Source organism: Scardinius erythrophthalmus (genome assembly GCF_964197995.2).
Source record: "Scardinius erythrophthalmus genome assembly, chromosome: 15".
Lineage (NCBI taxonomy): Eukaryota > Metazoa > Chordata > Actinopteri > Cypriniformes > Leuciscidae > Scardinius > Scardinius erythrophthalmus.
This window is the reverse complement of record NC_138235.1, coordinates 14,088,051-14,112,718: the sequence shown is the minus strand read 5'-3', so window position 1 is coordinate 14,112,718 and position 24,668 is coordinate 14,088,051. Positions and strand designations below refer to the sequence as shown.

Here is a 24,668-nt window from a genome sequence, read left to right as displayed (position 1 = left end):
ATATTAATGATTGGCAAAAACTACATGCATTTGAAGTTTAACATGATATTTTTTGAAGTTCAAAAGAACACCATTCATTTGAAATATAATTTTTTTGTTAACATTATAAATGTCTTTACTGTCACTTTTGATCAATTTAATGCATCCTGGTTGAATACAAGTATTAATTTCTATAAAATAAAATAAATAAAAAACGTATTGGCCCCAAACTTTTGAATGGTAATGTTGCTCTGAGCTTTTTGTTTAGGTTGTCACTTTTTTTGAAGTCTTGTTTTCCCCATATTGTAACAACGCAGCGATCGATGTATTGTGTGAATGGTTGACTGCAGGGTAACTGGCAGATGTGTAGTTGAATGAAGCCAGCTGTTCAGTGACATGTGCTGTGTGCGGGACAGGTGAAGGCTGCCGGCACTGGGAGCGTCACTGCGGGGCGATGGAGTCTCGTGCTCAGTGGGCCAACAAACTGCTGCAGGAGTTTCAGAGGAGCGTGGAGGATCTGGGCATCCCTGGGCCTCCCACAGAACCAAATGTGTCTGCTAAAGACTCTCCAGCCAAAAAAGTCAAGGGTAAACATTCTCTGACTGTCTATCCGTCCCAAATCATCAATACATGTTGGTGTTGTTGTGCATGATTCATCAGTCCACTTTATTGAGAAAAAAAACAAGAGGTACAGTTCTTATAATTTTGTAGTCTAAACACTAAAAAATATTTGAAGTGATGCACCGGTTCCTCAAAAAAATTATGTATTTGTCATGAACGTGTCTGGTTGTGTTTTCATTTTGAGAAGTTCTCTTGTTAATTTCATGAATTGAATTTGAATTGGTCTTGTTTTGTTTTTAGCAGATGGGGAATCACTGTCTAATTTCAGTCCTGAACGGACTCAGACCTCACGCCGGACATCAGCAGCCGCCCCGTCCTCGGGAACCACACTGAAGAAGCTTCGCTCCAGCTGTATGGTGATCCGCGTGGACGATCTGGACATCCATCAGGTTTGAGACGTCTTTACACAAACATAACAAAAGTTAGTGTGAGACATGCTTGACAGTGACAGCCTTTATATGCTTACATACAATGCAGATCAAAAGTCAATTTTCTCATAAAATTTCTCCTTTTGAACAAATCCATTTTCTCATTGCAGCATCACCTCTTTTCTCACAGTGTCTGAAACGATTTGATAAAGAATTCAGACTCTCTAAACCCCTCCTTTCCGAAAACCTACTCTGTTCTGATTGGTCTACTCTGCTCTGATTGGTCAGATGGCCCAGACAGTTGTGATTGGTCTGCTCTGTTTGGTCAGACGGCTTAGTCTGTTGTGATTGGTCTATTGTGATTGGTCTACTCTGCTCTGATTGGTCAGATGGCCCAGATAGTTGTGATTGGTCTGCTCTGATTGGTCAGACGGCTTAGTCTGTTGTGATTGGTCTATTGTGATTGGTCTACTCTGCTCTGATTGGTCAGATGGCTCAGTCTGTTGTGATTGGTCTACTCAGCTCTGATTGGTCAGATGGCCCAGTCTGTTGTGATTGGTCTACTCTGCTCTGATTGGTCAGATGGCCCAGTCTGTTGTGATTGGTCTACTCTGCTCTGATTGGTCAGATGGCCCAGTCTGTTGTGATTGGTCTACTCTGCTCTGATTGGTCAGATGGCCCAGTCTGTTGTGATTGGTCTACTCTGCTCTGATTGGTCAGATGGCCCAGTCTGTTGTGATTGGTCTACTCTGCTCTGATTGGTCAGATGGCCCAGTCTGTTGTGATTGGTCTACTCTGCTCTGATTGGTCAGATGGCCCAGTCTGTTGTGATTGGTCTACTCTGCTCTGATTGGTCAGATGGCCCAGTCTGTTGTGATTGGTCTACTCTGCTCTGATTGGTCAGATGGCCCAGTCTGTTGTGATTGGTCTACTCTGCTCTGATTGGTCAGATGGCTCAGTCTGTTGTGATTGGTCTACTCTGCTCTGATTGGTCAGATGGCCCAGTCTGTTGTGATTGGTCTACTCTGCTCTGATTGGTCAGATGGCCCAGTCTGTTGTGATTGGTCTACTCTGCTCTGATTGGTCAGATGGCCCAGTCTGTTGTGATTGGTCTACTCTGCTCTGATTGGTCAGATGGCCCAGTCTGTTGTGATTGGTCTACTCTGCTCTGATTGGTCAGATGGCTCAGTCTGTTGTTATTGGTCTACTCTGCTCTGATTGGTCAGATGGCTCAGTCTGTTGTGATTGGTCTACTCTGCTCTGATTGGTCAGATGGCCCAGTCTGTTGTGATTGGAAACCAAACGTCCATTACCATATCTGAATTTGGTGTGCTCTTCCGCAGCACTTCATACACAATGATACGAACAGTAACGATGGCATCGGTTTTACCATATCAATTCCAGCCCGAGTCCTCATCCTTTAAAGTGCATCAAAGTGGATTTGGCATGAAACAAACTCCTCCAGACTTCAGCTACAACTACAGTGTTTGAGGGTAAAAACAGACGTTGTTTGCGGGCAGTCAATGAAGACCATAGGCTGGCTTTATGCAAATGTCTTACAACCCTACGTAGGTTTTAGCAGGAAGCAAGACTGGAATTACTGATGACTCATTTCAGCAGTTCCGAATCGATTCTTTCTTTTAGGAGACCATGACTTTATTTGTTGTGGACTTTGATGTTTAAATCTTTGCAGACCTTTAACATTCACAAACAGCTATATTACACACTACATTAAAGGTAATGTTTGAAAAAGCATAATAGGGGCACTTTAAAGTTATATTTACAAATATTAAATTTAATTTCCAGGTTTAAATTAGATTTTGAATCTCAGATGTGGATAATGTGTGACTTGAACAACACTGTAGATGTCTAAGCATATTACAGCAAACCGTTTATCATAAAAGCCTGTAATTATGGGTACTTTTGTTCTATTATGCATAGACTTACACTGAGACGGCTAAAAGAGGAAGTATGCATTTTGTTATTGCTTTCCCTTACCACAAGCTTGTTTACTCATGCTTTTTATGTGACACACAAGTCAGTTTCATCTAAATTAGTCTCGTCTTGCAAAAGAAACCTGCTTATGTCATCCCTTTTTCATCACAAGGAGAAAGCAGCCTGTGATATGTTGCCGATGTTATGCTTTGGTTAACTACGCTCATATCAAATTGAACACAGAACTGGGAAGTTCAAGTACAAAAATGCATTTGATCATTTTCATTGAGATTACATGGATAAATGAGAGTAGAGAACAATAGCCTCGACAAGACAATGTGAGACTTTAATTTTTAACATGATGCATCCTTAGGGCTTTTACATGTCATCAGTGCTGTCAGTTATGATATAATGCATGTTTTCACAGTTGTCTCAGTAGCTCAAAAGAGACAGAAGTGTTTAATGTTAAAGCTATAACTCAAAGTGGAGTTATCAAGGGTGAATAAACAGATACAATGTGGGAATATAACAGCACTAGATAAATGTTACATTAAATGTATGCATTTAGCGCTCACTAAGTATAGAAGTTATTCAATAGCTCGCTTTTGGAACTGAAATTGCCATTGCTAAATTTTCTGGCACAAACAAATCTGAGTTACACTATCGGTCAAAGGTTTTTTTAGTTTTTTTTTAGTTTGATAAAATAATACTTTAATTCAGCAAGGACACATTCAAGTGATCAAAAGTGACAGTGAAGACTAGATTTTGAAAAAAATCTATTTCAAATAAATGCTGTTATTTTGAATTTCCATTCATCAAAAAAAAATATATATATATCATATATCTCTATGAAGCAGCTCAACTGTCTTCAACATTGATAGTAATAAGAAATGTTTCTTGAGCATCAAATCATCATATTAGAATGATTTCTGAAGGATCTTGTGACACTGAAGACTGGAGTAATGATGCTGAAAATTTCAGATAGAAAATAGTTATTTTAAATTGTAACTAGATGTACCGCATGGCGGTACAAAATATGACCGCCGCTCAGGCCTGCACTGGCTTTCCACAAAAATAAATGACGTGGAGCAATTTGGCTGTATTGCGTGTTTATGTATATAAGTTGTATATTTTAAAAGACTGTCTGGAGTATTCCTGTGGATCATGGATAATTTAGAGTTTTGTAATTATTATTTTGTAATTATTTGCCATTACTATTTAAGTTTTACTTGTAAGACGTAAAAACGTCACATCCATAACAGTGGTTTTCCCTACATAATGTATTACAAAAATGAGTTTCAAAAACACACTTATTGTGTTCAAGCAAGTCTTTTTCATGCTACATCGGCAGTTTGTTTAATAATTCACAGACAATTTCTACAAACCTCTACCAAACGGTTGAGGTGCCTGTTGATGGTAAAAGTCAGTTATCTGACTTTGGCATGGGTTTGTTGTGTTTTACTGAAATAAAAAAAAAAAATCCCCAAAAAAGTGGTTTTATCTTGTAGCCCTGGTCCCAGAGTTTTAAAAAAACAATGTTAACAAAATTAAACTCATTCCCACTGTACATAGTAGAACACTTAAGTAAATGTCCCATTGAAATTAATGGGATTTTATGGATTTAGGTGAAGAAATGAATGGGATTTTATGGATTTAGGTGAAGAAAGTGTACACATAATACATTTTGGTCTGTACCATGAAGAGAAAACTGATTCAACTATATAAACTATATTTTCTGAAAGCGTAGACTCTCAGGATGTGATCTAACATGGCATGAAACATGTCCCACCCACCTCATTAGTATACTGCCCAAGCATAACACATTGGGTATTGGTAAATCGGGTATATGGCTGATACCTAAAAAAGGTAGTAGTATGTGCATGTCTGTCTGTATGTGTGTGTATGTGTGTGTGTTTGTGTATGTGTGTGTATGTGTGTGTCTGTGTCTGTGTCTGTGTCTGTGTGTGTGTGTGTGTGTGTGTGTGTGTGTGTGTGTGTGTGTGTGTGTGTGTGTGTGTGTGTGTGTGTGTGTGTGTGTGTGTGTGTGTGTGTGTGTGTGTGTGTGTGTCTGTGCGTGTATGTATGCGTGCGTACATGTGTGTGCGCGCGTGTGTGTGTGTGTGTGTGTGTGTGTGTGTGTCTGTGCATGTGGATTTGTATGTGTGTGTATGGGTGTGTGTCTGTGCGTGTGGATGTCAGTGTGTGTGCATGCTTGCGTTTGTTTGTATTCCTGCATGTGTGTGTGTGTGACAGTATCATCCTAAACCAGCAACCCTTCGCTCAACACCACCATCTACAGGCCGATGAGTGTACAGTCACTAAATGTGCACGTAAATGAATTTATTTTATACCCCCCCCATGGATGAAATTCTACGAAACTTGGCATACCCCCAGAGGATGTCAAGTTAATCATACACACGAAATATGGTGCAGTTCTGAACATCTCAACTGAAGATAGGGGCAATTAAAGCAGAATAATATTGCATTTTCATTTTTTATGGGAGGGGCGCAAATCACAAATGAGTGATTATGGGCTAGGTCGATGTGGGCCCTTAAGACCAACATACCATAAAAATTTCTTCATCCTCGGTGCCACGGTTCAGGTAGTTATTTAGGAAAAACTGCATTTTTTGGGTTTGGGGGGGCCCAGCGCGGGGGGGGGGAGTGGCCCCCGGGGACCAAACGAAATTTTTCCGTAAAAGTCTAGTGGGGCTACATGCCCACCAAATTTCATGTTATTTCCCGGTGTTTTGGTGTCCCTGGTATCGTTGACGAAAAATTCAGTAGATGACAAAAAAAAAAAAAAAAAAAAAAAAACTTTGACAATCCCTATATGACCGCTTTCGCTAGCTATGCTAGCGGCGGTCATAATTATATTTCACATTTTGGTCAAATAAATGCAGCCTTGGTGAGCACAACAGCCAATGAAATTGCACAAGGAAAGATTATGAGGGAAAGGCAGGAAGCTGAAGTCCAAAAAATTTGAATGTTTGTTATTAAAGCCCATCTGTTTCTTTAGGTGTCCACCGGGGGCCGTCACAGCAAGAGAACGCAGTCTCTCCTCTCCTGCAACCGCAAATCCCTTCATCTACCGGAAAACACTCCTGCAATACACCTTCAGTTCACTGAATACTACTTCCCTGATAAGCCTGGACTTCCTGGTGTCTTAGGTAGTGTTTTTCACATTCATTGATCACTATTGTTAATGTATGTCATTTATATTTACAAACTCCCATCCTTGTGGGACCCCAGTATAAAGTTTGATCTGTCCTGCTTGGAAAGAGTTATCATTTTTATTTTCCACCCATTGTCCCATTCTCTCTTTAGTGCCCTGCTCTAATCTTTATGCCCAGCTGAATGGTCTGCAGCTGTGTCTGGATGCTCCAAGCATCTTGTGGATGACTCTGTTTTCACGGGGTCTACACAGGACCTTAGATCAGGTCAAAGCCTTTTACCACCTCCAGGACAGCAGCAAGACAGACGAACACATCGATATCCGCCTGGATGCAACACAGCTGAAGGTAAACCATGAGATCAAACAGGCTTTAAAAGGAATGTCATGTATGGATCTTGTAAAAAAAGCTTTTGGTGCTAAACATTTGATCATCTGGTGTCATTTACACCTGAATGGTTTATAGTTGATCCCCTCCAATTATATAGACCTTAAGCACGCAGCCATCTTTCGAATTTTGTTTTTGAACTTCCGTTTTTTGCGTTAGCTCTGTATTTTTCTATGGCATTGTCGAAGAGTAATTAGCTAGTGAAGGTGATTTACTTATTGTAGACATGTAGAGGTAACAAAATGTATCATGGGCATTGTAATGTTTGAAGCGGATGTCATAACAAAAATGTCAGTAGACCTGAAAGATTTTAAAGCTAATGGTTCATTCATAAATCCATAAGATTTTACCTTCATGTTGTGGAAATAAAAACCGCTAGAAAATTTATCATAGATGAAGGTTTTAATCACAGGTTGATTTGTTAATCTGTGTTTTAAATTAAGTGGTGCAACACAACTCGACTTAAATAAAACCCAGATCAACAAATCCTTGATTAGCATTAAACTTAATTCAGTCCTTTTCTGTGCAACCCACCCTTACTCTCTTTGTGCTTTTAATAACATTTTGCAAGTGTTTTGGCTGAAACTTATTTCGTTTTCTTCAGCTGGTCATTCCTCTGGAATCCTCCATTATGGATCACCCAGACCGCCCTCAGTCATTGAGCATCAGTCTTCCTCAAATCGTCCTCAGCAACACGCGTCACTCTCCTCACGGTTCCCGTTCGGACCTCAACAGCACCTACGGAAGCTTCTCCGCCTGTCCTTTCTTCCATCCCACGGCTTGCCAATCATTCCCTCGGGATCAGAGCCTCCTACATCCCCTGCCATCAGCATTCCTTCAACGCTTTCTGGAAGACAAGTCCCTGACGTTAGAGCACAAACGTCCCTCTCGCTCGCAGGACGTCTGGTCTGTCAGTCTGTCCCGAGTGACTCTAGGCTTTGATGGGGCTCGTCGAGGGCTCAGAGGGAAAACCCTTCCCTTTGTGGAGCCCTTTGCCATGTCTTTGTGGTTGTGCCGCCCTTCTGCCTTCAAAAAAGATTCTCATTGTTCGAGTATAGATGGCGATTCAAAATCCCCCACCGGTTCTAGCAAACATCCTCTCCTTGACTCACCACAGCATGTAAATGACGTCATAGCTGATAAATTCGACCAGACCGAGGGTCTAGTCAACTATCCTTTGGCCTCCTTCCATATCTTGGCCCAATCGATCACTCCAGTTAAAATGTGGCTCAACCACTACCAATTTGTAGCCCTTTTGCGGATGAAGGACTACCTTGCCCGACTTGCTGGAGATTTGACCAAGGACTTCCAGGGTTTGGGACAATCCACACATAAACCTTCAGATCCTCCTTCGGTTTGTGTCTCCGTCCTGATGGAGGCGATAGAGCTTGCTCTACTTCTTCCTCCTACAACGTGCGAGCCAGAAGAAGCCCATTCCCCAGTGGAAACGGACACTCCCAGCTTGACGGACTCTGATCTCTCGCCATCGCACCATGCTGGTGAGCCTGGCCTGCTGGAGGACAGTGGGACACGAGGGAACAAGGATCAAGAAGATGATGCCGAGCAGGAGGGTTCAGTAGAGGAGGCTTACGAAGCCATTGAAGAGGGAATAGATGGACAGACGGGGCAGGATGGTGACGCTCAAGCCGTTGTTCCTGCCATGTCTCCTCTGCTTTCTCCAGTGAATCCTGCTTTACTGTCCCGGCATAGCTCCACTTTCAGCTTGGAGGGGGAGCTATCCAGTGCCCTGAATGCCACCAGAGGGGTCACCAAAGACGCACTCAGTGCCTCCCTGGATCTCACCAAAGGGGCGCTGTCCATCACAAAAGATGCCTTCAGCCTCCTGAGCAGAGGATCTGGCATGACCAAACTCTTCACTCAAAACAAGTAAGACCTCTGAGCCATTTGCATTGTTGAGGTCTTGATCTTAGGATTGCACAGATACAGAAAAAGTACAGCTGAAACTGATAATAGTCCTGTACACAATTCACACTTTATCTCATTCAACTGCTAATGAACTCTTTCCATAGCTAATTAAAGTAGTTGTAAACGCCATCTATTCTATCACTTGGCCATGGCTGATTCCATCTGAGATTATCTGATCTGATCTGAGCCATTAAATTTGTGGCTAAGCTTGAAACAATGTACCTTATGTTCTCTGGCCATCTGGCCATCTTTTAGATGAGCTCACATGCAGTGCACACAGTACATAATTGAAAAGAGCTGATGCTGTTTGTGGCTGTTCTAGTGAATGCTTATATTTTAAGGAAGACACATTGGTCTGTATTTGAAAGTGTTTGGGCATTGTTACAGTAAATGTTCTCATTTGTTAGTATGTTAACAGTCTAAAAGGGTCAGTTGACCCAAAAATTAAAGCTCTATTATCTTTACTCACTCTCATATTGGTACAAATCCATAAGACTTTCGGTCATCTTCGAAAAGTTTACTCTTTTTTTTTTTTTTTTTTTTTTACGAAACCTGTGAGATTTCTGTCCTCCGTTGAAAGTCCGTTTCACCAAAACTTTGATGCTTCAAAAAGACATTGTAAAAGTAATCCAAATGAATCAAGCAGTTTAATTCAAGTTTTCTGAAGAAACGCTTTATATGATGAACAGGTTTAATTTAGGCTTTTATCCACACATAAACATTGATCAACTCACATAATTTGAACACATCAAATATAAATACAGACAACAGCAGCTCAAACGTTCTTGATTGACGCGTAAGAACCAATAAGTTTTGTTCCATGCATCAGGAAAGTTCGATTGAGTTAATATTAAACGTACAGTATGGAATTTTTTTGTCCACTAGGGGTCGCTAACGTCTTACAATAACAAAGGCGTAGTTTGATGACGCAACACATGCTAAGAATTATGGATCTTGTCGTCAACGTCAAGCCGGCCGATCTAATAATGTTTATGGATGACTGAATACATCAATGTTTTCATCATGACTGTGATATGAAGCAGTTCGGGATTGCTAAGAGACAGCTATCAGCTCCAAACGCGACGCGAGTCCCGCGGATATAAAAGGAATATGGACATTTCATTCTACCGAACTACACGCAAGTGCAGAATTACAACTCACAGGTCAGTTTATTAGACAAATTAAACTTGTGAGGTAACGCAGCGCTGTTTCACTTGGTCTAACATTACATTTAGCACACTAAACTGCATTTGAATGTGTTGAAATTTATGTGTTAGTTTGTCTGTATGAGACTAGCAGTAAGCTAGATCAACATTAGAATAACATACAGATCATATTCTAACATTTTATCATTGTTGAACTGTATAACATTGGTTAGTTTTATGTAAATGTGCTCACCTGTTTAATAAAGTACATGTAGAAGCGGTCGAAGTCTCGGACGTGGAGCTCTCGTTTATATACTGTCTATGGGAGCTCTCGGCATCTCGAAAACACCGCGCTGATATTGATTCTCGTTTTAGTTCTCCTTTTTTATCCAAAAGTCTGCTTGCCATGGTCCATAATGTTTGAACGAAACAACAACAGCGTGCAGATAGACATTGCGAACTCCACAGTTGTCTGCGTCTGTCGCTTTGGTTAATCAGAGGGCTCTGCTCATAGCTCTGGTTACCATGGCAGTACGAGCGGAAACCATAGGCGGAAACCAGGGACAACACGGATATGACGCCATTGACTGCGACATAACGGAAATAAAGACACGGTCCGTGTCTTCGAATTAAAATATTAATTTCTCTGGATTTAGAAGTTAATTGGAACTGTCGGGATAATGTAAATACACAACTTTAGAAAATATATAACATAGATATAGTGATTTTTTATATTTTTAAAGCAAAAAAAATACATATTGTGCCTTTAAGTATGTGCGATGTTCAATGTTATTTTTAAATAAAAGCCTAAATTAAATTATTTGCAGATTCCACCTCGCTATTCATCTTGATTACTTTATGAAGTTTTGGTTGTATGGACTTTCAGTGGAGGGACAGAAATCTCACAGGTTTCTTTTAAAATGTCTTTCTTTGTCGAAGCCAAAAGCCTCGTGCACTTCAGACAACCCGAGTTCGAGTCCCGGCTCGTGGAACTTTCCCGATCACTCCCCCCTCTCTCCCTCCCACTCCACTTCCTGACATTTCTCTTTACTGGCCCATCTCAATAAAGGCAAGAGCGCCAAAAATAAATCTTAAAAAAAGTATTTGTTTGTGTTTTAAAAATAAACTAAAGTCTTATGGGTTTGGAACGACATGAGAGGTGAGTAAATCATGACAGAATTGTTCTACTTTTCCCATGAATTAACCTTTTAACGTGTTTAACATGATATGGCTTCTGTAGGGAGCAAAGCTCACGGCCAGAGGATACCAGTCCCTCCATCATGGGGAACCTGCGGCTTCACTCCATGAAACAGTCGCCTTCCCAGAATTCCTATGACAGTGCCATTTTAGAGGGTAGTCTGGCGGACGATGGCTTATCCATTGACAGTGACATCAGTGAAAACTTTGTCATCCTAATGGACTCTGGTACTGAAGCACTTGTATTTTAAAAGCTATAACAATTATATCTGTCAGTGTCTTTCATTGATGTATATTTGTGTTGTTGTGGTTCAGAGTCTGGTGTGGAGTCTTTGCGTCCTAATGGGACAGGTGTCCTCTCGGGAAGCTGTGTGAGTCCCGCTCCAGGAACAGAAGGTGGGTCATCGGCAGACCTCAGCAGCTCTCTGTCCCAGAGCATTGAAGACATTGCCCAAGATATGGTGAGTTGTATCTAGTGTAATGACATCTAGATGCCTAAACACCTGCCACTTGTCCACTGCATGGAAGATGTCCACTTTAATGCAGTGCTTGTGGTCTAAAAGTCTGAAAAACAGCAAGGTACCATGTTTTATTTATACTTTTATAACTCATTTAATATTTACCAGTCAGACAGCTGCCTTCTAACAAACCGCATCCTTAGAAATGCTTTGAACAACTCAGAACGTCAGTGGAGAAACGCACATAGTTCGTCATAACATCGTAATATACATCACACACGCTATATTGCTAAATGTACCCGATTTTTCATATCAGCAGAAAAAAATACTGGGATAACCTGGCTTCTCTTGAGACTCCCCTGCTTCAGAGCGCTCATAGTTAATGATATGCTAAAGCCCGCCGGCACGTTGAAGTGATTGGTTACAAGGTAGTTTGCGATGTCAGAAACACCAGTGATTTCAAACCGCGTTTTCAAGACTGTCTTTGGTTCACTGCAGTTTTAAGGGGAAATACTCAGCAATGGTGTTGGCTTATGAATTTGCACATGGTTTGTCTTAAAGCATATTAAACACCACAGAGACAAACAACATTAAAAGCTGGATTTTCACCATATTTAAACATATTCTACTAAATTGTGCTGGTTTAAAGTCGGCATAAAACAGAAGTTGTGATAGTCTTTTCTTTCCTTACTCTTATTTGGTTGCGTGACTGATGTTTGATGAACGCTCTGCTTTTATTTCAGGTGTCTGTGTTAGTTGTGTGTCTGAGTCGAATGGAGTGCCTGACGGAGATGCGCGGTGAAGATATCCTGGTGGCGCTGGAAGCCCAGGAGCTTGTGCCTAAACAACAAGGCAACCACAAACTCACAGACCTGCTGGCGGGACCGACACTGACGCAGGGTTAGGATGTTAAATGTGTCCATGATTGTGATTGCAGAAGAATTGTCAGGATGTCATTTAGGCTGTGTTTACACTTCAAGGCATAACACACACGTCCTCTCTTTTTGAAAGTCTTTTTTTTTTTTGTCTCACCTTTTAACATTAACTTAAGATAACTCTTGAGTTTGCATTTATCTCCCGCCCAAACATTTCAAGGATTCCATTGGTCATCACTTTCACTACGAGCGCCACGATTGACCCTCGTTGTTTGAATGACCTTGTGCTAATTCAGCTTTTCAGAAGTCGACAAAAGTACATGCGATTGCAGTTACGATATACTGTATGTGAAATGGACAAACAAAAGACGCTTTCAGTTTCTGTTGGAGCGTTTACAGGCCCATTCAACCCGATCTCATGAGAAAACTATTTTACGGCAATTTTTGTGATGTGATTTGTACAGAAACTTAAAATTTTTAGAAAAAAAGTTAGCATGAAGGTCCACAGTGGAATGTAAGCAGATCGTACGGAAACATATGAATGCGTTCAAATTTCTTACTAAATGAAGCCACTAATTCACCAAAATGAAAAATAGTTATGAATTGCCATTAGAGTTAAGAAAAGCGATCCCTATTCGCAAATGTGTTGCTCGCGCTTTTGCACACAGATCAGGCGATACACACATGCTACTCGTAGTACGTCTCTTTTCATTCCCTGGTTATGAAGTCTGTATTCCAAACCACTAATTATTCACAACACACAGGGTACCATATATTTATCTTGGCAACAACCCCTTATAATTGCCTCTCTCGCTCTTTATTTCTATGGTAACTGATTCTCAGTCTGCTGTGAACATCATGTCTTTTTAGATATACATGCAGTGTGATACTTATTCCAGATTTACCACAACATCCTCTCAGAACATCTTCACTCTCTCTCTGTCGCCACAGCTGCTGCTTCCTCTCCTCTGTCTCCGGGCCCCCGCTCTCTCTCCCGCCCCCCCGCAGCGGCCCTCAGGCTAGAGATGGGCCCGCGTGCCGCCAGACACTCGCCTCTCTCCGAGAGCGTGGGGTTCATGGAGATGTGCTTGACAGGGTGCAGAGCAGAGCTCCTGGCTTCTACCTTAAACACACTGGGACCCTTCCTGGAGGACGAGCTCAGCGCAGACCCCCAGCCAATGAGACTGTGGTTACGGGACACTGCTATTACACTAAAGGTGAGAACGAGGGTCAAATAATGGCCACATCTCTCATCATCTCCAGCTAATGGAAGACTAGGGATTCCCTTATACATTATCTGTTATGTTCTTCGTTGTTTACTGTACAAGCTACAACATCTTATGTAAATAAGACAGGACTGTAATAAGGTAATGAAGGACATTGTATGATGTTTTCTGTTCTCTTTTTTAGAGTCCAGCATCTCTTAAAGTCCCCCTGTAATTTTATCCCTTAAAACTCATCTTTGATCACCAAAATGACATATTTAAACGTTTTTTTCCTGGGAAAAACAAAACAAAATTTTTCATGCCTTAAAATATCTTGAATCACCACAGACTCTACACCCTTGCCTCATTTAGTCAGCATGAAACAGAAGTTGCGATAGTCTTTTCTTTCCTATTGTGACGTATATCCGAGTGAAACAGCTTCTCGAACAAGAACATATGTAGGGCGAAGCTTGATTTTGTTCAAGGGGAATTGATTGGATGGTCGTGGTTTGCTATTGGTGGATCTCGTGTGAGTGACAGGTTGCCCCGCCCTCGTGACAGTAAGACATGACGAAGGCACATAAATTAAAAAAAAAAGATGTCCATGGATAAACCGTTAATAATAATAAATACTGCAATATTTAAACTTTAATAACCTTGAGTTTAATTTTTGTATTTGCTCTATCATAGTATATCAACTTACTCCAAAACCGCAACTAACTAAATGCTCTCTCTCTCTCTGTCAGGACGATAATCCTCGTGTCTTCCCGACTGCTCCTCAACCAGTTCCTGTGCTCTTCTCTCTGGACGGCATTGTGCTGGAGCGTTTGGATGATGGCATCCTCCGCTTGAGATGTGAGTCCTTCGGGTTGGGGTTACTGCAGCTGCTCAGATGTTGAGGATGTTCCTGTTGAACTAACGTTTGCCGCCTCTGTTTCACTCTCACGCATCAGCCGCACAGAGCCAATCAGGGATCGAGACAGAAGTGGACCAAGAGAGAGCTGACCAATCCTGCTTCAGACCTGAGGAGAACAACAAGGTATGGTATATTAGGAGATTAATATGCACAGTGTAACACTGTATTTACTATATTTGGCCTGTTTGAGTTCTGTTTAAGATATTAGAACATATGCCTATTCATTGTAGTTTTCAAATCTCATTTGTGTTCACATTCAATTCAGATATGGCATGTAGAGATGCATAAGGCTGTACATGCAAGAATCAAGGGCATCAAATCTAACGTAATGCATCTTGATGCACCATATTTGAAATAAACAGAGCAAATGAGTTTTGTACGGAAGCCCATTTCTGCCATGTAAGAAAAAATCATAATTGTGATATAAAAATCATTAATATGAAGAAGTCGAAATTGAGATAAAACGTTAAAAATTTAGGTTTTGACATGGTTTAAAAAAAAATCATACTATCTCTTAATTTTGACTCATATCAACTTTGTCATAATTGACTTTCCTGATAATTGTCAATTTTGACGTCATAATTATTTTTGTTAATTTCAACTTAATTTTGACTTTTTGTCAGACTTTTTTTATTTATTTCAACTGTATGTCAGAATTATGACTAATCTAATCTGGCAAAAATGGACTTTCATAATTTTCAAGGCAAATATTGAGGCAAAATTCAGAGTGATAAAGTGATTGTAATTTTCCAGTGCTTGGCTATGATTCCTTTCAAGAACGAGAAGACTCGAACGTCAACCGTGGCATTCGATATCTTAATTACATGTTTGAAGTCTAAACGTCTTTTATTATTCATGGATGAAGGTGTATTGTTGCAAGTTCAACTTCTCTCTAAAATGGTCTCTTTTTAGTATGTTTGTCTGTTTTAAAGGAATGTTTATGTGCTTCAACTGATCATAACTGATACAATTTGTTATTTAATATTTAGTTCAGGATAGATGTAACATGTATGTGTTTCTCTGTTGGTACAGTCTCTGGAGTCCAAACTCACTGACGTCCAGTCGGCTCTGGAGAAAGCTCTGTCGGACCGAGAGCGCCTGCTACAGGAAGTCAGGAAACACAACCCCTCATTCACCTTATGATGTACAAAGGGAAAGAAACCAGACTTTAGTCCAAATGAGGCACAAGCTGACATGTCTTGTAGATAAACCAGAAGAACAAGACCTTTGCCTTTTCTGACTCAAAGTTCTCATCCATCCCTTTCTCTAACATCTGAGTGTAAGACCAGACAGTTCAGTCTCTGTGAGCGTGCTCCACCCAGTCTTCCTGTACAGTGACTTTTCTCTCTTTGTGACTGAACTACATCGGCTCATCGAGTTTCCAGTTGGAGGAGGACTGAAGTGAAACTCTTTCGCTGCCGCAGACCCTCTTTACCGCACAACAGATCATCTCTTCACTTCTGGTCAGCATGCTTCTCGCACATTCGTCTTTTTTGATTTCATGACTGGACTATGTAAAGCTTTTAGATTTTATAGACACGCCCGAGTGTTGTTTGGTACCAAGGCTTTGTAGTGCTGGTAGATACAAGCTCTGTTCCCAAACCTAGTGAGCAGCCTGGGTTGACATTATCAAATTTTGGTTTTCATTTTGACCCTGTTCACACCTGGTAGACGAGGGCAACACATTCCCATTTACACCTAGTTTTAAATCTGTCTCTTTTGTCCACTTTCAACCACTTCTGTCCTGATTTCTTCGAGGGGAGGGTCTCTGGGCGGGGAAATGTATGTTTTTTTTTTTAAGATCTTTCAATCTAATGGATGAAATAAGCTCTCGCAAATAACATATAAACGCGACCGGAGACGACAGAAAAACATTTTTAGTTTCTGCTCTGAACCGCAAGACCAGCCGAGCGCTGTGAGTGTGTGTTATAAATCCGCAATGGTGAGAGAACATTGTGCTTGGTACATTTTTCATCTTCAAAACAAACTTCTTCAGCCAACAAAGTTTAAATCCCATTTGGCTAGAGCGTTTCCCATAATGTTACTCATCAGGTCAGTATGTGGAGAGAAGACGGTCTTTTGTGGCTGTTTGAACACATTCGACCACATGAGCATTTACACTACGAAAGCAATCCGGACGAATGTGTTTTCAACTACCTCTGGAAGTGGTCCAAAGTGGACAAGCTCAAAGCGTTTTAGACCCGTTCACACCTGTATTTAGCGTCGTCCACTTCATCCGATCGACTGAAACGCATCTTTATACCAGGTGTAAGCAGGGCCACTGTACATTTTTGGGATTGACAACAAATTTACTTTCAGGTGTGAGTTTTGAAATCTACCATTCACAGAGCAACTTACAGTAGCCTTTAATTAAAAATTGATCTAATAACTGCCTTATATCATTATATCAAAAAAATTAACAGCAATTGAATATGGGATTTGAATTCTTTGAGAAAAGGAATGCATTTATATATATATAAACGAATCAATATAGAATTTAATCAAATCTGAATTGGAATTTAATCGATTCGAGGAATCTGTCAATACCCAGCACTAATAAACACAATATCAAGACATAGACGTGTTAATACAAAAGGTACTCCACAAATGATGCTGCTCTCAAAAAATAATAACACAAAAGTCAAATCAATCACTTATGAGGTTCCATGACTGTTAGGATGTTGTATTTGAAGGTTAAGTAAGAGTAGACATGAAAGCAGCTTACTAGGTTTAGGGAACAGAGCTGTGGATTTGACTAGTGTACTGTATAGTAAGTTTTTTATTAGCTGCTATTCATCTGAATCAGTGCGGTGTGTAGAGTTAAGCTGATGTGTGTGTGTGTGTGTGTGTGTGTGTTATTGATGAAAGGAGCTGAAACAAAAGCACTTTGACTTTAATGTTCACTACTATACATCACCCTTTATCTGAGGTTTAATGTACAACTGATGGTACTTCTATTAACCAACACGTCTTCAGAGTCGTTGTATTGAGATGATGCCCATTTCCTCTAGTGTAAGATCTCACGTCTCATACTGATGAGCACAGATTGAAGTAGCATTAGTGCCAATGCTGGTGTTCATACGAGTTGCTGCACAGGGACTTTTGTGAAGTTGTGAAGTCACTTTTATTCAGTATTATGTGTGCTTGTCAATGTAACACACATTCAGAATGATCTAGATTTGTTACATTGTAAACTGGGTAATTATACCCGACATAGCGTGAATGCAGCATTAATTACAAACATTAGTTTTGTTTAGTGTTTATGTTCATAGTCTGTTACACTAAATAAGACTCTCTGAGACATTTCACTAATCTGTAGAGTTAAAATATTAATGTTTATGCATACTTGAACCTCATTTGTATGAGGAGATGGTTTCTTGTGAAGTAGAGCAATGACATGGGCAATTTTTTTGTTTTATATAAAAAAATAATGGAAATAATTTAATATTTTTTATTGTTGAGCTAACCCCCTTTTAAAATGTTTAACTAGGAGTTGTGATAAAAGGATGATGTGAAACGTGTTTCTGTTTGATGTCCTGTACGTCATTTAAGTAAGTAAAAGTTATTTACTTTACAACTACGGCTTTTTGACACCTTGAAGTTGTGTATTGTAATGTTTAGGACTGTCACGAGGCTTATTTCCATGCTAAATCAGTATTATGAGGCTGATAAATCTTGTGGGTTGATAGGAAACATCTGGATGAATGTGACTCCTGTATGTCCTATCAACATCCCTCTGTCTTCAGACATCTGGATTGATTTATCAGCAAGTGTACGGTTAGTTTCAAACGTTATTGAAAGTGCATTTTCTGTTTCTGTATCAACCTGTGATGGTTCCAGTGTCTGTGCTTCAGCTTTCAGTGAAATGTGTAGCATTTACATACACTAAACATTCTCTGTTAGTGTATTAAGATATGTCACGTCTTCCAAAAATCTTTGGAAAACTAACGGTTACAATTGTCTAAAAACTGTAAAGACATTTCCTGTAGATGGTAGTAATTGAAACATTATTCTTACGATCAAAAAACTTCATCCAGTGCATGCGAGGAAGAAAAAAATGTTGGTGTTTTCTGCATGACTTTTACTTGAAATCTTTCACAAGTGCAACATCATCAAGGTCACAGACTGTTGAGTGAAGATTTTAATTTATACTTTTATTTAAGGGTCATTATTTTACTGTTGTAGACGAGTACTGCATATGTGATCAGAATGAGCATAATATGAGCATATGTTAATATTTACCTGATTTTACTAATTGTATTGATTGTTTTAGCTGTGTAGTTGGTACTAAATGAACTTCTAATTCTGTGTGCAGTTAAATCAGATTATTTGTCCAGTACGACGAATGTTTTAAGTTTGAAGGTGTCAGACGATGTGGTTGATCTTTTCTCAAGAGCAGGATGATTGGTCTCTTCATCAGTCTGGAGAGTGAAAATAGTTCTAGTTAATGATTTTGCGATATATTTGTAAGAAACAGAAATGCCCTTTAGATACACACTAATTTTACATTTCTCCTCTAGAGTTTCAGAAAAGATCTGAACAATGCCTCAAACTGTGCTCAGATTTGCCAAGATACCAAAGTCTGTAATCAAAAGTCAGAGATTTCAATATGAACTCAAATATTTCTCAAATTCACAAAATGATCTGAGCTGCCATCCATATATTGACACTATTTCTCCAAAGGCATTTTTAGAGAAACATCAGAGTATTTTTTTTTTTTTTAAACAGTGAACACATATTCTTATCCAGAAGATGGCATGATATGTGGTTTGTCTCTAAACTGAATGTTTTGGGCAGCAAACTCTGCTGGGATTATCAGGTGTACGGGAAGTGTTAAATTGTTGAATTGATTTGTCCTTGATTGTCTTGTTTTTGGTTAATTGAATGTCACATGTTCAACCCAGTAAAAGCCCCGCTAACCCGCTGTAGATAAAAAAATATTTTGACCTCTGATCTATTCATTAAAGTAAGCTAATATCATTTCACATTTTACATCACCACCATTAAAGTCCTGGAACAAAACATTAAAACCAAACTAATATTTTGTTGGTTCTGTGAACCATAACTGTGTGAAAATGTCACCAATGATGATCAATAAAATGTTTCTTAAAGTTGAACTTTGTATCTCCTGTCAGTTACTCTCTAATGATACACTTATTCAGCCGAGAACTGCATGACCAACATTTTATTAGATAGATACTGGTACTTTTGTTCAGAACGAGTGTGTGTGATATTATTGACATTAATGTTGAGTAACTATATTTTTATGTACACTATTGTCATATATATTGCCAGTCACTTTGTCCATCTCTGCTCCACCAACTAAAATAAGTGCAAATTTAGCCAAACCAGAATCATCCTTGCAAATCAAATCCTGCATTCAGAATCGCTTACCAGCATATTACCAGGCCTATTACTCTTTCTGCCATACTGTATAATAATTTATGGTAAAAAAAAAAAAATAATTGGTAAGACTTGTCAACCCGTTCTCATTCCCAGGGCGTTATATACTTACGCTTTTGTCACGTACATTGGCATATACTACCAACGCACATGGCACCCTTTAGCTTCAATATGAGACGCACAGAGCTTTCCACTAACTCCAATGTAAACCCATCCGCGGTACTATTGGACGCCCAGGGCAACTTCGTCAGTCATCAACTCATTCCAATATAAACCGGATGATGGATAATGATATCCTTAATAAAAAATGTGCTTGATAATTCTACAAAACATTATGATAATGTTGTGGACATTATATTTTTTAATTATTTACCTTTTGATGCAGATAATTTCTTCTCCACCTCGTATGTCACAGCAACCCACTCAGAAAAGCTTTTGCTGAAGCTATCAGCTGATATTTTGCCAGCCTAGACAAACATAGGAGAAACAAACAGACAAACATAGGAGAAAAGTCTAAGGAAAATAATATGTGTGTATGTGTAACTCACCATAAACACTAACTAATGAACATTGCATGCATCTTCATTAAGCTTGGCAAAATTGAAAACTCACTCTTCCGAAGCGCCCTGTTCTTTCATCAAGCATTTTAATGTACGCCTTAAGTGATACACCTGGTGCGGCCATCTTAAGGTCATAGAAAGACTGAAAGACATCAGTGGTATACAGGGTGCAGAAATGCATGGTGCCAGGCCAGTATCCATCACGCTGGATGTCCTTAATGGTGGGGGACCATGTTAGGGAACAGTTGGTGCAACTCACAGCTGGCAATACAAGGTTGTAGCGGCCTGTAGGTAGCATTAATTCAAATGAATAAATTAAGTAATACTGTTCATTTACCTCAACAGAAGAAGGAAACAGGTCGTTGTTTCTAATTCCCTATTTCTGATAAGTTTAAATGGTTATAGGAAAAGATTGCAAGAAGATGTTGCGGAAAACACATGATAATGCACTTGAAATGTAGATACTGCCACCTTGTTGTGCTCGTGTATTACAACAAAATACCGCTTGGATGATACATTAACACACATACACCCACAGTGGAATTGGGCAAAACCTCTTGCATGATGAGTAATCATGAACAACAAGAAGGAAGGGAGGTCAGTGCGCATGTGTGGGCGTAGTGTGTGTGTGACAGAAGAGAAAGAGAGACGGAGCACCAGCTGTGTCGGTGTTGTGCAGAGTTTTCCGCACCTCGCGGGATGGTTGAATCATTTATCACCATTGATGAACCGCACAAAGAATATTATATCGTTTTTAAACAGTACTTAGAATATACCCACGAGGAACCGTGATGTGCATGCAATTCTCAGCGGCAGTGCCGGCCCGAGCCTTTTGGGGGCCCTAAGCAGAATTTGATTTGGGGGCCCCCTCCCACCACGCGGAGTCACCTGTGCTTGACGATTATTGACACAAATGTCACGCTATAATGTTACATTATAAATTAATACAATGAGGTTATGTATTAATACAAAATAAATACTTAATAAAAAATAGATAATTAAATAAAAAGTTTAAACTTTTTCTTTACTCTTATACTAACTCTTTGAAACTTCTGAAAACAAACTCACAAAACATATTAAATAAATTATTTGCAAAATATCCTCCAACGTTTTGCAACACTTTGCAGGTGAATGATGTCTTGTATGAACATGACGGAGTATGTTTTTATGTTTCCACTGTTCGATCGCGCCCGTGCCACACACACACACACACACACACACACACACAACATATTCCAGCATTGTAATCTTGACATCGCAGCCTATTCATTATAGCTGTAATAAAATATAACAATAAAATAGTCAACCTAACATATAAAAATTACACTGCTCTGTTTAAATAGTCAGTAATACACTTCGTACATTCAGCGTAAGCTCCTCTCCACTGTGATGTTTCCAAGCACTTTTTTGCGTGTGTGAAGAGGATGATTTTTTCCGTCTATATTGGAACGTGAGTGAAGTACAAAGCCTATAATAAAGAATAGTTTAACATCCAAATACATCGCGAATGTTGAAACATTTTGATTCTAATGAGAGAGATACGTGAGCCCAACGCCGCTTACTTTCACTTTCGCTTTAAATTATTTCGTTTTGGCTTGTTTATAGTTATTTTTGTATTCTTGTTCTGTTCTGAATATTATTCAATTTAAAGGATAAATCATTTATTTAAATGTCAATCATTAATCATTTATCAAATCAAATTTTTGTGATATGGCTTAACATTACCGTGACTTTGCGCACGAATTGTCTATGCACGCGAGGTTATGCGCATGACTCAAACACTGGCAGACACAGCAGCAGTTGTAGGCAGGTATATTGATCATGAAATCAGAATTTTCTTGTCTTGAATTAGTCATTAATTCATTAATTTATGTCACTTGTTTAAGTTAATTAATATGTGTAAAAAAAAAAAAACCTCGATTGGGGGCCCCCTGCCGGCTCTGCTCAGCGGGCACAACTCGGCACAAGACTGGCAAGCGAGCAGAGACAGAGCAGATATAAAAATGTCAACAATATGCCTCAGTTTAGCTGTAAGTGTACGGGGTAAGTTACAGTGACTAAATAATAGAGACTGCAACTCTGCAGCTTCTCAAGATTAAAGCGAAGCTACCATGTGTAAAATGTCCACTTACCATTTATGGTAATGACAGCCACATTTCTGCCAGATGACACATGAATGTTGCCTGTTGAACAGCCACACACACGATCTGGTCTCTGTATAGGTAACAGCCGTGCTATCAAAAAAAAAAATGAAATTGTGTATTGTTTAGATACCCAAAAAAAGCACACACACTAACTTGTTCTGCAAATATTAACTATTTCTTCAACTAAAAAGATGCATTGCATTTGAAAAACATCAACATTTGGTTCAACATGTGAATCCAGTAACAGGAATAGCACGTTTCATACATAGTAAGGCATAATACTTGGAAATGGTCTTACCCATTTGCTGGCGCAACTCTGACAAAGGCTGCAAAAACCCTCCAGTTAGTGACTCTCTGTTGTGCAGGACAAAGCGTGAATGAACACCAGTATCACAGTCCTCACAAAGGAACGGGAAAGGCAGGCAGTCCAGACACCTCACAACAGCTTGTTTGCCACACTGGCACCCACAATGTGGATGTGGATCTTGGGTAGCCAGCATATTTTCAACAAGAAATGGCCTGACCTCTTTCCACTTTTGTGAGGACACTTTGTTTCTGATCTCCCAGTCAGTAGCAGCTGACTCAGATGACGCCTCACAAGTCACTGCTGTATCCTCTAATGTACTGTCTACTTCATCCTCAAGCAGTTCAAGCAGCTCCTGACGAAGCACCTCAGCTTCAGATCCTAACAGAAAAAGAATGAAATAAATAAACTTCGCCAATAAACCAACTCTATTGTTTCAAATGGACAACAGCTCATACATTTCTACCTAAACCAAAACTGTCAAGAAATGAAACAAATTAAAAGTATAATCTATCCAGGCAATTACAATACACTATGCTTTAATCATGTACCTTTTGTTAGGTTGACACTGGCAACAACATCAGTAGGTGCCGCACATCTGGGCTGTTCTGTGTTAACAATAATGTTTTATACAGGTGGCAAAGACATGCAGGCTTTATAAGGGAATCAGTTTTCAGTACAATTCTGACAATAACATTTGCTCTGTTTTATTAACTGATGGTATTGCTGCTGACTGCACCCCCTTCAACATGACATAAGGAGAGAAGAAAGACAATCTGGAACTTTGAAACTCCTTTTCACAGACTTTAATAAGGTTATGGAGATTAAAACCATGTTAATATCAATCTTTATTAGTTTTTCATTAATCACAAAATGTGTTTTTGCTTTACCTGTGCGTTGATGTTGCTTGGTAGTTGGCGCTGAAAATGACATTGAGACAAATTTAGTAATGGAAATTGTTAAGTAAACAGAAAGGATAAATATAAGACTACTAACCAGATGGCATTCCACTGGTTTTCCTGCTGGATGAAGGCCTTTTAGGAATAACAAACCCATGCCTGTCACGCTTCTTCCATTGGACAGGGGTTGGGTTGTGTTCCCTCTGTGCCTTGAGTTCCTTCTGAGCCTCACTCTGTGTAATTCAACAAGACACAAAAATGCAACACTCCAAATAATTTCAATAATTCCGGTGTAAAATAATTTTCTTCAAACGTTTTGCCATAATGCAACACTTAACTTACCTCCAAAACCCGAAGAACTCTATCAACATCCTGAAGCTCTTCCTCCAACTCCAAATCTTCAGCATCAAAATCCAAACCACTCATTTTACAACAAACTAAACAGGAGAGATAATATTGACAGAACATGTCTGTAACATTAAAATACACAGATAGCTTACTTAATGAAAACCTACAATCAAATGCATCTTCATAGTTTGTACTCGGGTGAAAATGTAAAGTAAAACAAATATGAAAAGACATGCAAAGTTATAACGTGAGGTTATAATGTCATAAGGTCCACATTGGCATTTTTTTTTTTTTTACAAAAATACCAGAATTTTCATTTTACACACTCACTTTAATAACGGTACAATATATCATATTGTAATGCTCGTTTTGTGGCCCGTACAATTAATTAATTTCGCCCCAACTTCATAACAGTTTGCAACAGTCTTCTCAACAGATTAACCTGCAGCCATGTGTTTCCCTTACGGTAGACTTTAGCTAGCAAACTCGTTAGCTAGCCTAGTTTAAATTGGCTTACTTTGAGAACGAGTCAAAGATTTACATTTAAATGTTTTACTTCTTGAAAAAGGTTTGCGAGATTTTAGCAAATCAAGCCAGACACGTTGTCTTTTTAAAACAGCTGTATATATCACCTTCAGAACTTAAATAATAGCCAAAGTTTGACTTACCTGTCTCAGAAAATGCTCACGCAGAAAAAACTCCCATCAAACTCTGCTGCATTTGTTGCAATTGATTGGGTGAATGAATCCACCGACCCCGTCAGTGTCTCCATAGCAACAGATTATGGGTAGTTCTTCTTCTGCCAAAGATTTTATCGAGATTAAT

The 24,668-nt window shown here is 39.4% G+C and overlaps 2 protein-coding genes across 4 annotated transcripts in view; one reads left to right on the top strand and one right to left on the bottom strand.

Annotated features, from left to right (window-relative positions):
- The window catches only part of bltp3a (bridge-like lipid transfer protein family member 3A), a 39,902-nt gene extending 23,308 nt beyond the window's left edge, over positions 1-16,594 (top strand). The window contains exons 10-21 of one of the 2 annotated variants that reach the window (XM_081385901.1): positions 396-566; positions 844-989; positions 5,923-6,073; positions 6,231-6,424; positions 7,068-8,350; positions 10,775-10,959; positions 11,047-11,192; positions 11,933-12,089; positions 13,016-13,281; positions 14,016-14,124; positions 14,223-14,308; positions 15,218-16,594. In XM_081385901.1, coding sequence (XP_081242027.1) covers positions 396-566; positions 844-989; positions 5,923-6,073; positions 6,231-6,424; positions 7,068-8,350; positions 10,775-10,959; positions 11,047-11,192; positions 11,933-12,089; positions 13,016-13,281; positions 14,016-14,124; positions 14,223-14,308; positions 15,218-15,328 — 3,005 coding nt within the window. In that variant the 3' untranslated portion in view covers positions 15,329-16,594. Of the gene's footprint in view, positions 1-395; positions 567-840; positions 990-5,922; positions 6,074-6,230; positions 6,425-7,067; positions 8,351-10,774; positions 10,960-11,046; positions 11,193-11,932; positions 12,090-13,015; positions 13,282-14,015; positions 14,125-14,222; positions 14,309-15,217 lie in introns of both variants that reach the window. The other variant, XM_081385900.1, reaches the window with a different exon arrangement.
- On the bottom strand, positions 15,133-24,613 carry LOC308702802 (uncharacterized protein). 2 transcript variants are annotated; one of them, XM_081385902.1, is made up of 10 exons: positions 24,512-24,613; positions 23,838-23,932; positions 23,593-23,728; positions 23,487-23,516; positions 23,148-23,204; positions 22,591-22,977; positions 22,281-22,382; positions 20,201-20,433; positions 19,962-20,055; positions 15,133-15,321 (listed from the first exon to the last, which is right to left on the bottom strand). In XM_081385902.1, exons 2-10 carry the CDS (start codon positions 23,919-23,921, stop codon positions 15,314-15,316), a joined length of 1,131 nt encoding a protein of 376 aa, XP_081242028.1. In that variant the 5' UTR covers positions 23,922-23,932; positions 24,512-24,613; the 3' UTR covers positions 15,133-15,313. The 2 variants fall into 2 exon arrangements, with proteins under 2 accessions (XP_081242028.1, XP_081242029.1); XM_081385903.1 differs by lacking the exon at positions 15,133-15,321 and adding an exon at positions 18,256-18,606 and having other exon boundaries at positions 24,512-24,601.
- Between the last annotated feature and the right edge of the window lie 55 nt (positions 24,614-24,668).

Bases quoted from the DNA above. Each gene is read 5' to 3' on its own strand.
- LOC308702802 (XM_081385902.1), bottom strand. From the start codon at position 23,921: ATGAGTGGTTTGGATTTTGATGCTGAAGATTTGGAGTTGGAGGAAGAG. The intron at 23,729-23,837 runs GTAAGTTAAGTG...TGAATTACACAG, and splicing joins GAGTTCTTCGGGTTTTGGAG to AGTGAGGCTCAGAAGGAACT. The intron at 23,205-23,486 runs GTAAAGCAAAAA...TTGTTAACACAG, and splicing joins CAAGCAACATCAACGCACAG to AACAGCCCAGATGTGCGGCA.